At 35.6% G+C, this 15944-nt stretch overlaps 1 protein-coding gene across 1 annotated transcript in view; it reads right to left on the reverse strand.

Moving 5' to 3' along the window:
- The window catches only part of CNTLN (centlein), a 176997-nt gene that overhangs the window by 67662 nt on the left and 93391 nt on the right, over positions 1–15944 (reverse strand). Inside the window, 1 exon segment of the mRNA XM_066569755.1 lies at positions 4091–4140. Coding sequence (XP_066425852.1) covers positions 4091–4140 — 50 coding nt within the window.

Genomic DNA, 15944 nt, shown 5'->3' on the forward strand with positions numbered 1-15944 from the left:
TACTTCAGACTACAGTCCCCCAGCACAGTGGTACTGCATACATTTAGAACATTCTTTAAGTAACACACAAAGATAATACAAACATGCTTTTCATCTTTTTCTAAATATTCACTCATTTGAATGCCTGTTGTAGCTTTTATATCAGCATTTACTGTACTCCACTGAAAAGAAAAATTATTTCCCATAGCCAAAGAAACTGATCAAAGCACACAAGGTGTTATGTTTATTATGTGGATGTATTAAAATGCAATTTAAAACTCTATAAATAGACATATTATATGCAGATAGTAAAGAATACCACTGCAAAAGGGATAGAAAAGACTATACATGTTCAGTATTATCAAAGGAGACACAAGCAACATAAACGGAAGCGTAGCCAAAGGTCACTGAAACCTAACCCTTTCTGTTGAGCAGAAAATACATGGCCCATTCAAGCCCCTTTTACCCTCCTCCCTTCTAATTGTTATGCAATTGTTCATAGGAATTGGTTAGTAAGGCAGTGAAACAGCATCACCTGTAACTGTCCATCTAGGATAGCAGAAAGATACATCATATCAGTCTACTCAGCAAGACATGCTCTACCTGTCATACTTCTACATAAAAAAATAACATCTTCTCCCTCAAGGAATAGACCCACAAGTCATAAAGCCAACTATCTTCAGTTATCAAATTACCATGGTCTTACATAAGCACAGTTACATCCCACTGAGAAAACATAGTTAACTGTCAGCCTTAGAATGTAAAACTTAATTCCTAATTAATAGTCATCAAATCTGATGATGAGTTAGTTCAACACCGCTGCCAAAATGGTACTTGAACTGTGAAACTATAGTACGCTATAATATTTGCAGAAAGTCTGCTTACACAAAGAGAAAAACACCCCTTAAAAAAAAAAAAAAAGACACAATAGAGCACTGTCATAGTCATTTACAAAGAAACCTATACAAACCATCAAAGGAATGACATTTTTGTCTGCAGTACACGCCAGGTGAAGGATTTCCCTAACAAAAAAAGGCTCCATGGTGCACAAAGCCACTGTGTTACTGACTCCAGTGGTAGGCACCCATGCTCCTGGGTAGAAAGAAACTTCTGGTGGGAAACACCAGGGTGAAGACCAGAAGGGAATGCCACTCCCATTCATATATACTGAGGACACAGTATATTCAGGAGTCTCAGAATGAAAGAGGTCTTCAAACTGCCTCCATGGAGAAACAGCAGGCCAACAGTTTACTGCTTCTAAAGAAGGCATTTGCTGTTTTTCTGAATAGGATTTGATGGATCCACTCTCCTGCTTCAGGAGGAAATGGCATAACTACCTGCCAACACATTCTTTACATTCATAAACAAATAAGGGCACAAATAGTACGAACATTGATTTTGGATTTGATGACTACCAGTAATAATTGGGCAACAGAATAAGAATAGAAAGAAATTGGGAATGGAAGGAACAGTTTCCTTTTCCCTTGACCCACTTCATCTTTGACCAACAGGATTTGAAAAGCTGTATGGTAGAACAACAAAACCATCCATTACTTCTTCCTGACAAACACAAGTGAAACACAACAAAGACAATTTTAATACAGGAAGGCTCAGTCTCTTTTTACAGATTTTATCCCTTGATTTTAGAATGCCTGATGAAAACAGATATCTGCTAAGGTGAAAGTGAATTCCAACATCATTCATAAACTGAGGAAATTGACATCAGGTTTCCTTTTATAAAATAAAACATACTGAAATTATGAATGACATGTATTTAGACCATATCAAGTCTGGATTCCCAGCAAATACTGATAACAGACATGAGGTTGTATTTTTATTTAGGAAGAAGGCATTTAACCTCCTTTTAAGGCAGAGGGCATATGCACTTTCTGAGAACATGAGTAAGGATTTTTAACATTACATTCATTTATGCTCAAAGATGGACATCCAGCTTCAGTCATTATGGTGCAACCTTCTAGAGAATCTCAAACAATACATGTGTCATGACTGCAACTCCATTTGATTTTCAAGGGGAACAATAAGGAAATTACTTTTTAGACACCTTGTGAGCAACTATTTTCTTACACTTCAATTGGTAAAAATTTGGAAACAGCTAGAATCATCTCTGTCTTCTGTGCTAACAGGAAAGTTTTGTTAATATATATCTTTGGACTTGAATCTTATTAGACATTTCCTTTTCATTTAAATGATAACCAGAACAACACAGACTGGAAAAGGTAGATAAAATTTGCCTAGAACACTTCACTAGTAATTTAAACATTTTTCTCAGTCCCCAGAAAAGAATAGCTAATCATTGTACTAATTACAAAATCAGAAGTATGCATCCACCCACAAATTTTTAAAAGAGCATATGTTTACCTGAAAAGAAAACGAAACAAAAAAAGGAAGAAAATACTAATTGTTAAAGGACTAAACATGTCAAGAACTGGCAGTTCTGACTGTTTTTTGGAAAATTCCAGATATTGCTCAGCAGGCCCCTAACTCCTTCTCACCATTGGTTATCTTTCCCCTTCTCTTTCTGCAAAGACTTACTGAATTGGAAAAAACCAAAAAAGTGCTTCTTAAAGTCAGTATTTAAACATTCAGTTCTGTGGCTATGAACACAACACATAAGAAATAGTAAAAAAGGAAAAGGTAACTTTCCGTTTTCAGCAGCTTGATACTCCCACCTAATTTTAAAGACAGAATTTTAAAGTTAGGAAAAAAATCTATATTTTTTCATTCAAGTAGTCAACATTATCACAAAAAATAGAAAACAGCCACCAGGAGAAAACTGCAATAAAGAATGGTAAGGCTTTATTGCTAAGAATGTGTAGAATACTTCTCCAAGTCTCCTACTTACTTCCTGTGCACAATACTGTGCATAAAGAATTCACCACAGATGGAATATCCAGATGGACTGTAATTATGCACTCTTGAATATTTCTCCCAGAATATTCAGGAACAGCTCATAATACACAGAATCAGAGGAGTGATGGAGAGGCAGTGGCAATATATTACCTATCTGACTGACAAAGACTCATCTTCACAGAACCATCAACTACTGTAAAGATTATAAAGATAGAAAAAATACTCATGATCAACTCTTACAATTTCACCATTTTAATTTACTTTCAAATTCAGATACTTTGTGAGACTAGAATTAAAAGAGATGTCTGAATAAGCATGAAATTACTGTATCAGTATATTTCATAAATAGCCAGAATATACATATTAGTTGCAAATGTATTAATGTGTATTTATTCATATAAATTGTCAGATTTAATAGATGTGTAGACAAATAATGAGCAAACATACTGTCACATGTATGGCCATATGATTACAAAATACACATTCATGAAAAAGAAATCAATCTTTGGAGGGAAAATAACCATACATAAATAATTAGTATTCTGACAGACTACTGTACTGGGTTTGAGTGGCCAGGTTTTGGTAGTAGGAGGACCTACAGGGGTGGCTTCTGTGAGAAGCTGCGAGAAGCTTCTTCCGTGTCCAGCAGAGCCAATCCCTGGCAGCTTCAAGATGGACCCACCGCTGACCAAGGCTGGGCCAATCAGAGTTGCAATAACATGGTAACATAATTAAGAAGGAAAAAAGTGATTGTAGATGTAACTGTGGCCAGAGAAGAGCAGAGAGAGAATATGTGAGAGAAGCAATTCTGCAGACACGGAGATACCCCACACTGGAGCATGGGAAGGAGTCCCCTTCCTGAGCTGTGGGAGAAACAACATGTGATGAACTGACCATAACCCCATTCCCTGCGCTGCTGGGGGGAAGGAGGTAGAGCTGAGAAAGAAGGAGGGATGAGAAGAAGGTGGTTTTAATATTCGTTTTTACTCTTCCTTTATATTTTTAGTAATAAATTCGATTAATATCCTGAAGCTGAGTCTGTTTTGTCCATGACAGTATCTCAGCCCATGAACCCTTCATTATATTTTCTCTCCCCTATCCAGCTATAGAGGAAAGTGATAGAGAGGCTTTGGTACCTGCCGGGCATCCAGCCAGGCTCAACCCACTCAAACTACATACAAAGGTATAAAATACTATACCCTTCCTTTTTTGCTGTAAGTATAGTTCCTGTATTGTGAACTTACAGAATGGTGTATGTTCGTCTGATCCAATTCTTTCTTAAGATTCAGTCTACAAAAGAGGAAAAAATAGATACAATCACACAGATACCACTAAAATAATTACAGAAATTAATCCAAACCCACACCAATATATTACTGGGAATAAAGTTGTCAACACGAAGGAATTAGTTCTAATTTGACAACACTTAGCATTACTGCAAACGTAAGGAGTCCTTCATACAACAGTTTTTTAAAATGTGTAAATCATATGAATGTCCAAAATTCAAACACAACTCTGATTGTAACATACAGTAAGAAGTTTCAGCCCATCCTTTTTAGGCAAGAAAATATTTGAGATTAAAAGAAGACCAGTAGGCGGTAAAATCCTTTTAAGAGGTAGATAAATACTCTGTCTCAGGGGAAACTGCCAGCCAAACTCATGAAGATATGTCTTACGATCTAGCAACTATTCAAGAAACTTATTAACAAAATCATTCCTCCCATTTTCCAGCCCTGATGGACTACCATATTACTACCACAGTTTATTCTGTAATATCAACCAGCTAAGCTCTGCACAATAAATTGAATTACTCTTTTTTCAATTTAATAAAATTACATATAAATAAAGTTGCCAGGATACCAATACTAAAGTTTCAAAGTCAAATTGGGAAATGCTAGAAAGAAAGACATTATTTAAATTGTTTATTTATACTTGTGTTTTCTGACACATTCTCTATCTATATAGTTGTTTACTATTTCAGCAATAAACCCCCACCTGTTTCAGCCAAAGATCATAGAATACACAGAACAGAGTACAGTCATTTAATAGGCAGCTTCTGCTTAAAATATAAATGCATTTCATGCACAAATACACATTATTCTAGCTCTGTTGTGAAAGTTTGACTGCTAGTGTTCTCACTTATTTCAATTGTACTCCAAACAGCAGCACCTAGTTCACAGAAAATTTATGTTTTTTCCCTACTTTGCCATCTGAAATAAGGCACAAAAAAAATCTGGCCAAAATATTTGCCAACTTAAGGAAAGGACTTAAAAACAAGTCATTTGGTATACACAGTACATTAAAGCACATTGCAAGTCAAGTGTACCTCTGACTCAGCTGTAAAACATAAATTACAGAGAAAATTATAAACGTGAAAAATTAAAGTAACTTCCTTTGCATGACACATAAGAAATCCAGCTATTTTTGGGATCACTTATCTGCCTTCACAGGTTGATTTTCTTTGCTGTTCTTTCATCTTCCAAAATTCAGTCAACATCAGTTTCTATTACACAGACTTCAGTGGCTTTTGTCTCCACACTGTCTTAAGTCTTCACAGCATGTTGGCTTTTTGCATTGAATGGCAAAATATTTCATTGAAAAAACATTGCTTATGTAATTAAAGACTGAAATCAACATGACATGGTTCCTACCTGAATCTCTATCTTCTGAAACAGTTAGTTTTCAACTTTAAAATCATAATTTGAATGAACACGTTTATGAACAAATATACTGCCTCTCTAGACACTATTGACAAGCATGCAATATAGTGACTGTACAATAATTTTAAGAGTGAACTTCTACACATATCTTTTCCTTTCAGTTGATGAAAGACATGCAGAAGTAAACTAATTATATTAAATAAGTTAAGGAGAAGTTCATAGTCAGAATACCTGAAGTGCCTCCAAATAAATTCATTTATCTATGAAATAATCTCCAACTGAAATTATGATTTATCTAAGATGGAAAAAATTTAGTCAAGTCCAAACCAAAAATTTCTATGTACAATACAAGATTCAACTCACCCAAGTCAATGGCTAGGTGAATGTAATAAATGCCCACATGGGTTAGCCAGTGCCAAGTCCAACCATCAGCAGTACTATGCAGATGCTATTCAAGAAAGACTAGAAGCCTAACAGTTTGTGCAGTGTGATTCCAATTTTTTATCCTGGAAGTGGCCCACAAGCACTACTCTTTATTTCTTCTGCTTTCCCAGTTGCTAAAAGGACCTTTCCTCCAATCACAGAGCAAAAAAAAATTTCTTTATTACATTTATTACATTTCATGTGGAGAACTGTTAAAGGCAATTGAAAAAATACTCATCAGATTACTGTTACCACACAGTTTTGTCACCCTTCTGCAATTCCAGCAGGTTAATGAAGCAGGATTTTCCTTTACAGAAGCCACATTAATGCTTCCCCAATAAAACTGTGTTGATTTGTGCTTAGTGGTAGTCCTCTCTATGGTGCTCTTTTCTGGTTATTTGGTTTTGTTTTTTTTTACTTTCTCCCTTTCACCCTCTTTTTCCTAAAGACTGACTACCATCTTCAAAGTATGGAAGCAGCCACGTTACTGCAGCTCCCTCTGGAGCCCATTCTGTAGTTGGGAGTTATAGTGGCAACCTGCCAGTGCATTGGCTGTTAACCGTTAGGTTAGAGTAATTTCATACTTAAGTTTCTTCACACCTCTGTGAGTGAAGAATATTAACTTCAATATATTTACAAGCAACTACTCTACTTGACCTCATAATTACTTCAAATAGGTCTAATGCCTTTGATCTATCTGCTGCAAAGCATACACAAGTTGTGGGCATCTTCATCTTCCATTTAGCATGGAAACATACAATCACAGCATGGTTTGGATTGAAAGACATCTTAATGATCATCGAATATGAAATATTGACCAAGGGAAAGATTGTTCTTTTAGGCTTTGTAAACCCAGTGTATCATTTTACACTGTTATCATTAAGCAAACCTATTAACTTCCTTATTGTCTTCTTTTTCACTATATTTAAGCAAAATTTTACTGTAATAGCTTAAGCTTTGAAAACCACTCTTCAAGAGCCTTTTTAGGCTTCTCAACTTCCCACTTGCATTTCTCCTGTCTCTGTTTACTGGTCCTACCTGTTTCTCAGCAATGCAAGCTTAAGTTTTAAATGCTGACCTTTTCCATGTAAGTGCCATAAAAACTTTCACAGTCTCTAGAGAGAACTTAGGACTCTTTGGGGACAGGGGGTGGTTTGGAACTATTTTACTTTAACTTTTTTTCAAATTGTAGCACATATTTCAGTTGGGTGTCAGCTACAGTATTTTCTTAACAGTATCCAACAAATGTTTCTTTTCTGCTTGCTCTAGTGTTCAGTTGAAGATTTTTTGACTAGTTGCTTCATTTTCATTTTATTGGTTTCCTTCCTGGAAAGTGAGTATCCCTAGGACAATTTATTTGTTCCACTCTCTTCTCATATTATTTAAATTAAAACAAACAAAAAAGTTACATAAACCCAATAAAGGCCTTCCTTCTTTCCCTACCAAAGTCACAAAGCAAATCATCCTGGAAATAATGTCCAGCCACCTAATAGAGAAGGTGACTGAAAGCAATTAGCACACATTTACTGTGGAAAAATCTTGCTTTACCAACCTCACTACAGCTGTAAGTGATGACTGGCTGTAAGAATAAAGGGAGAGCAGGTGTACACCCTGAATTTGGCAAGGTATTTGAGATGGTCTCTCATCTCTTTATCGCCAAAGGTTTGAGATCTGAATTGAAAATTAGATACCTTGAAATTGAAACCTTGCAGGGTGTTGAAAAGCCAGAATTCTATAAATAAGCTTTTATCCATTAATAAATTGATAGAAAAAATAGAAATAAAACTTAACTAAACTTGAATGGATTTTAAAAGTAATACAAAAACTGTTCAGAGTTGTACTCTGTAAATTTACACAAACATAAATAATGGCAGGCAAAGGAGATCCATTACAAGGAATACATATCAGCAATGCAGAACAAAACAAAATAAGTAACCACTGAGTTCAACTTTTATAAAGTTTCTTTAAGTTTAAACTCAAATCTACAAAGGTAATGCTAACACAGTAAGCCATTTCTAAAAGCTTGCAATGTTGAAATTGCAATTATCACTTGGCCTGTATCTAGATGCAGTTTTTTCCTAGGTATATTTTGATCACTATGCGTTGTTTTTTAAATTGAAAAGATACAAAACATTTTAAAATCATGTCAAGCAACTCTTTTCTGATTGCACCATGAGAGTCTTTACAGTCCTGATTAGTTTATATTTAAGGCATAGAGAGTCCTAAAGAAGACTGTATAACTGGAAAACATATCCTAAAAATTTGCAGTAACAACATACCAAATTTGCCAATAATAAAGGTTATGTAATTATGAGTGACATGACTGCAATTTCTAATCTTAGGACTACACTAATCCTATGTCTGTCTACTAGATGAATTGAAAATGATTTTTGAAAAAACTATTTAGTTCCCCCAAAGACTTTTCAGCTTTTAAAAAGATAGGAAAAAAAAACTAAAACAACTTGTTTTGCAATGTAGTTGAAAGAGTAATAAAAACTAGCAGACTGAAAACATCCAGAATTTATTACTTCTTCCAGAAGAAATGTCTTGCTCTTATTTATACTCACATGTTATACTTTCTAGCAGTGTTGCCAAGTTTAAATGATAGCCCATCAGATGGGGGAAAAGTGACTTAAAGCCATACAAAGCCTAGAAACTAGTGTGCTGCTTTTCAGTTTTATGCACACCTGAAACTGCTTAATGGCCTTGAGTCTTCTGCAAAAAGAGGTCATCCTGCTTTTAAGTATATCACGTAGATTTTAGCGTATTTCTTCAGTAAGTCTTTGTCAACAATAAGCAATGTCTTATCTGCTTCCAAAACAAGATGACCTTCTGACAATGTAATCTACTCCAAAGTAGTTTTAAAGATAGCTTTGCTGACAAGAAACAGGGCAGCAGCAATCCTAGGTACTCTAGACTAGGTTGTCAGAGAATCATTTCCAGCCCCAAGGAAAATACACTGAGTCCTTGATTTGAGAGGAATCAGCATTCTAAATTAGCAGGAATCTACTGGCCTTTCCTAGAAAACTATCAGGATCTTCTAATATGGCAGGTCAGAATTCTAATTGTGATTTTACATCCTAAGAACAACCTCAAAGTCCTTTGTTTACTACAATTAACTTCATGAAAAGAGTAACTTTTTCTTACTTGTAACACATATAGAAAATGCACCATCAAGAGCAGGAAAGCATGCAGCATCCTCTTTTATGTACAAATCCTTCAATTTTGTCCTCCAACTATGATTGCCACAGTCTCACCTGGCAGTATTAAAACGAAGATATTCAGAAATCAAGAAAGATAAAATCTATGCAGATAATAGTTTATGGTGGTATTACATGCATTTTTGAAGGTACTGATCTTGCTCCACAATTATAGAATCTGCTGTTTTCAGTATGATACAATAGTCTGGGCTCCATTTTTCACAATATAATATTTTGATTACTCCTCCTTTTTTTAGGTTTTTTTTTTAATACTCGCCCATTTCGAATATAGGAAGAGGTAGCATATTTAAAACTGTGCTATAGAATCAGTTATGCTAAAATAATTACTTGAAATTTCTTTTAGATTATAGCTAGGCATCAGCAATAAATTCTTTGTAACAGTTGCTTACTTATCAAGTTATTAGAATAGGAGAAATGCTCCCACCATCTGCATATAAGCAGGGCTTCTGCAAAATATACCCTTTTGCTAGAACAAAATATCCTAGTACTCATCATTTTTAATTGTCAGCAGTTCTAAAGATACCATCAAGAGCCCTCACACAGCTCCAAATCTAAGGTAGATGTACACATGTGCACTTGAGCCTCAATGCATTAAAGAAAAGGTATTTTAGAAAGACAGCCTGAACTATAGCATAAACTTTCCCTCTGCACTTATGAGTTTAAAGGGCTCCTGCCCTCCAGAGTTGCTGACCCTGGGTTAACCCATTGCCAGAAGACTCTAGTTAGTCCTCTAGCAAACAATTGCCTCCTGAGTAATACACATCCCATAAGTCAGCCATTGCTCATCAGCAGCTTTCAGCATTCACAGGTAAGACAAGCAGGAGACTTCTACACTCCCCTGCATACAGATAAAAGGAATTAAGAGAGGAGGCTCATGGCAGTCTAAAATAAACATCCAAACAAACACTAAGACATTTTTCCCATTTGTCCCAGGGAATTTTATCTGGAAAATAAAACCATGCAGAGAATCTAATTTCTAATAGAGCTGAATACATAAGATGGAATAACCCACTGAGGAAACCGACTCCTTCCCAAGGATTACATGCTGTAAGACTGCAGCAGGATGACTCTTTTGAGAAATAAGCACAACAAACCACAATCTCCTAATGCATATTGTTGCTGGTATGGACAGATATAAGAGGACTAGTCCAGGAGCTGCTGCAGTCAGGGAAGCCTTCCTGAGTCCATGAGGTTAACTATTGCCTTTTCAACCATTTTCCTCTAGAGCCATGGAAGACTGTTAAAAGACAGGAAAGCCAAATGAAGAAAAAAATCAGACAGAAAGTGCTAACCAAGCTTTGCATGCTCTTTATCACAGTCCTTAAAAAGGGACAGCAGCATTGCTTACTACAGTAACCAAAAAATAAGTTCTAAAGACACTGGGTCAACATAGTGTCAAAGAATTTTTTTCTTATCCAAAGCTTAAGTTAAATAGCCTAATAATCCTTGCAAGGAAAATAGGACAGCAGAAGCAGCTGTTTTCTTCCCCTCAGAAAAGAAAGGTGCTTGAGAAGACAGGCAGTACATCAACAGAGAAATATCTAGGTAAGCAAAGCTGAACTGCACTTTCTCTTCTTTAGTCTTCTAATTTTTAGAAGGGTAAAAATTCTGCTCCATAAACACACATGCACATTACACATACTTCTGTAAAAAACCCATATAGAAAATATAGGAAGAGGCTATCAAAAATGGTCTTATATGTCATAATGCAAAATTTTAATTTTCTACTACTCTGAAATTACTTCAGGTCAGGAGAACCAAGACAGGCAGAAACTTTATCCAACTTTTACAGGTGAAATACTACTCTGACAGAAATTTGTCAAAGCAAATTACTCTTGCTACAGCATTATGATTCAAGTACATTTGCCTGCAGTAAGGGCAAAATATGCTCCTTTCATGGGTCTGTATATTTATGACAGCCTTGGAAAATGAGAGGAAACCTGGGAGTAGGTGTTTGATATAGACTGTGAGAGAGCAAAGAGCATTATATATGTCTGAGGATAACACTGCCAAGGTAAGACTAAAGCAAAAAGTACTAGCATTACTCCCACTCTATGATCATTCACACTATCCAGAATGATTTACTGGAATTCCTTTACAGGAAAAATATTGTAAACTTAAAGTTTACACTAAGAAATGTACAGTCTTAATTAACCAAGGAAATGAAGTATTTGACTACATAGATTCTTTAAGCTATCTATCTTACTTGTGCATCCACTTCCCAGAATTGTGTCTTCATCATTCTTGTTTCCCAATTCAGTCACTTGTAGGATGGATGAAAATTGCAGGAAGAGGTATCTGTTGTTGCGAGTAAAGTCTCCCAGATTTACAACCCACATTCAGGAGCAAAAAAAGGATAAAAGCAACTCCCCCCTGAACACTCGAATGTCTGTTCACATAACAAAATAGTGAATAGTGTCATAGTTGTCAAGAGTGCTTTTTGAGATATATTTCAAGTTAACCGTCAATCCAAAGTCAAAGAAGCGCTACTGACTAAGATGGTTTCAACACGCAGCATAACCCTTAGTTTGCAAAAGGATGGTAGAAACCCATGCTTAAAAATTTATCTACCATTTAGTAATCTTTAATTTGTTTTACTGAAGCACAAAATCCAGCTTATTTATCAAGAAGAGTTTAACAAAAATATAAATGTTACACTGTGTGAATTATGTTTATTATTCTAATTTGCAGGTTTCCATTCCTTAAAAATAAGACCATCAAAACAGCCTCATAAACAGTGTTTGTACCTGTTGTTAGCTCAAAACAGATTGAACCTCAAGGGCCAAGAATGGGGTACCACTGCCATCAATACAACTCAGAGAAGAGGGTAAGTCACCCATCATATGAATATCAAGAGAATTTTGTTGTTGTATCAGTCGTCTTAACCTTCATGAACCTCATATGACAATACACTAAAGTCTCTTGCCTACAGCCTGCTGTTAGTGTGGAGCTGGTTTCCAATAATGCAAAGTAAGGATAAAAATAAATTTCTTATTTTATTTCTTCCACTGAAGTATTTGAGTTTTAGGAAAATTTTGATGATTCCATATTTATAGTCACATGATTGTGTTTGGAAAAAAGCAAATACAACAATAATTCTTAGAAAATGCATTCTGAATTCCTTAGAAATTAGAAAAAGATCCAAACGCATTAAGATAGGCTAAACTTTTGCATGTAAAAGCATATTCTGCCTCATTCTACAAAAGAGGACTAAGTAGTTAATCACAAAAATCATGCTGGGTCATAATAACGGTCCACATTTGACTTTCTAGAATTACAAAACAGTACACTTTAGGAAAGAGTTCAAGAGATAAAGCAAGAATATATAAACAATATTTAATAACTTTCATTGTATTCATTTATATTATAAAATACAAAATAATATTTAAAATTATAAAATAATTTACTATTTATATTATTTAGCACTCTCTGAAATAAAGGTTTCTACATTTTTTCAGAATTCAGCTGTTGAAGTTCCATATGGTATTATGAAAGCTGAGATACATGGAATCATGAAAATTTATGATGTCCCTTCCAAAATCAGTACTATGCAAAGGCAAGTGGAAAATTAGCATTGTATGTTCAATTAATCCTGCCAGAATGTACCAAGCACTGCTACCTTTACTGGAAATCCCAGAACTTCACAGAAGGTACTGTAGAGAAACTTATTTTCATTACTCATTCCTTATTCTCTTAAAATAGCAATCTGACATGTCAGCAGCAATCAGTGTGCTTCGGTATTACTGACTGTAGGTTCACAGGCTTCTTCTATGAACATTCTGTACAGTTTAATATGACACACTTAGTAGTTCTTTGTTTTTATAAGTGCATGCATATCTGTAAGACTGATAAATCAGACATTTCCATCTAAATGCTGAAGACCTTTTGTCTAGACCAGACAGAGGGATAAGAAAAAGACAGTTCTTCTGCAGATAGTATGGTTACCACCTGTACCACAATTCGTTTCTAAACCAAATAATCTACTCTGAAAACAGAAATCACTCTGATCCAACAGCAAGGCAAGCAACAGCTCTGTGCAAGCAACAATGCAAAGGGAAGCTAACACAGAGTCCTTAACTTCCTCCACCATGTCTCTGCTATTTTTGTTCCTGACAATGCCCAAGTCTTATCATTAATGCAACTTTAATTCTGCATTTATCTGCTTCTATATTATGAAAAAAAAATGTTTAGCAGCATGATTCATGTTTTTAATATGACACAAGTCCATCACATATGAGAAGGCACTGAAGTTCAAGACAAGACATGTCTGATTAAATATGAAGGAACAAAGGAAAAACACAAACACATCTGATATAAAAGACCACACTACGACCTCAAATTTGTCTGTTAGCTAGGAAGCAGGAAATTACAAGATCTGGTGGACACAGGTAAGAAATGTTCTAGAGACAAGCTTAACAATTAAAAAGCATCAGTCTCCTTATCCTTGATGGAATACTCTCAGTGAAAAACAGTCAATAGAGTGCTTGGTGAAAATGTAACTGGAAGCTTCCTAGGAGAAAAACTAATTCACTTCAAATAAAGGGCCATTTTGTTCATTATGTAAAAGCCCCTAGATGAGTTCATGTGGCATTTACAGTTCCGACTTTGGTCCTTTAAAATATCTTATAGAAACTATATATTGCACCAAATGCTTCTGATTTCTTACATTTTAATTTATTTGTAGTGCAGTATCTCCTGTTCTCACACTTGAGCCTGACTGTCATTTTCACTGAGCAATACTCAGTCCAGTCAGTAAGCATACGCTTTGTCAAAACCCTCAGAAGAGCCATAAGATTAGCTGCAGAACTTAGGTTAGAATTGCTTTAAGTAGAATGAAAGCTGGTATTTCAGATTTTTATCTATTCCAACCGAAACAAACATATGCACATCATCATTTTAACTATATATGCCTTTGAACTACAAAATTACTAACTGTAGAAAAAAGTAACCAAGAGTCCTGACCTATTACATTCAAGTAATTATTAGTAAGATGTCTGTTTTGTCTCAGCACTCCTAAAACTGATAACCAGAAAGATTACTTTACAGAGAAAACACACAGGTCAGAAGGGCTATATGCTGCAGGTCTGCAGGTGACACTTTTTAACAGTGATGTAGTGTTAATGCACTTTGTTACAAATTAATCTGCTACATGCCATACCTATTGAGGGAAATACAGAAAAAATTGCTGGGGTATTTGGATGTTTCACAAAACAACAGAGGTTTAAAAATAAAAGTCTTTGATGACCAGGCATCTCCTATTGCCTCAAAGGGTCAAGATTATCAAAATCGTATTTTTCAGCAGGTTCTCTAGTTAAAGAACCAGGGTGGTAACACACATTCAAGAAGTAAGGGAACTAATATAACCTATGTTTGTGGTTTTTACTGGTAGCATTCCAACACACTTAATTCAGCTTTTCTCCATCATACCCATTCTGACAGCTAGAAAGACAAGAGGCAATCACATGGTGCTCCTGGTACTAAGACAGGCTCCTGTCAACTACTTGGGTCACATACCACTACACCAGGTACACAGCAGTTGCTTTCACTCCAAAGGAATAAGGAAAGCAGAAACCATAAGGTCTTATTTTCCTAAAAAAGGAAAGCTTATCAGAAACATTTATTAAATAGCTGCTACAGCAGAGAAAGGATATGACTGACCTTGTAGTGGTTCCATATGCTTTGAAGACCCAGAGCACACCTCCTATAATGGATGACATGAGAACTACAAAACACTCATACAGACAACAAATTTCCAGCTAGCTATGAAAATGATAATTTGTGTCATCGTGTCTAATGCTGAAGAATGTTCGTTGTCAAATAATTGAGTGTTGCTGGTATGTATTACAAGGTTGCCTAAAAATAATACAGAATGAAAGATGTAAAATTGTAAAGATTCCACAACAGTTTATATCCAGTCATCTATAAGTTTCTAAAGTTTGTACATTAAGGCCAAAAGGACAGGGTATCCCCATGCTCCAGCTAACTAACTTTTGATACAGAAATGCTGAAATTATTTAAATTAGCCAGCTTGCAATCAGGCAGCGGAACAATTGGATGTGCAGTGAAGCAGTTCTGTGGAGTGTGACCTGTGAGTCCTTCAGGTCAGCAAGCTGTCCATGAGCCAGTAGTGCATCCTGGTGGCACATTAGGAAGAGCACTTCCAGCAGGTTGAGGAAGGTGGTCCTGCCTCTCTACTCAGCCTTGGTGAGGCACATCTGGATTGCTGTGTCCATTCCGGGCTTCCTCACTAGAAGGGAGTCGTGGAGCCCCTGGAGTGGGTCCAGTGAAGGGCTAAAACCATGATTAATGTATGTGCATATTAAAGACATTTTACACCATTGCTCTATCCCTCAGAATATGAGAGAGAAAATAACTCTTACAGATTAAATGCATAAACAGGCAACAACAAAAATCCTATTTTCTAAACACTCACTCTTTGGTTTAGTCAGAGAGAGAAATTTTACCTATTTAGGTAAAATTAATATTAAAATTAATTGGTAAAATAAAACTAGTCTAGTTGGAACTACTTAAACCAAAATAAAATCCCTACACAGACACTCTTCTTTAAGCAATAGTGCATTGGTTTTGGTTTATGTATGTTCTACATCAACTTAAGAAAACAATCAGTCGGCTCTATCCAACTAAGTGCAAAAGCTATGGGCTAATGTGATTTACTTATATTGCCTGTAACATTACACATATAAGTAACTGATACAACTCCATAGATCATGTCCTTTATCCACAGAATTTAAAAAACAATAGAAGCAATATAAAGAAGCTCTATCCACTT

The sequence above is a fragment of the Molothrus aeneus genome, chromosome Z (genome assembly GCF_037042795.1).
Source record: "Molothrus aeneus isolate 106 chromosome Z, BPBGC_Maene_1.0, whole genome shotgun sequence".
Taxonomy (NCBI): domain Eukaryota; kingdom Metazoa; phylum Chordata; class Aves; order Passeriformes; family Icteridae; genus Molothrus; species Molothrus aeneus.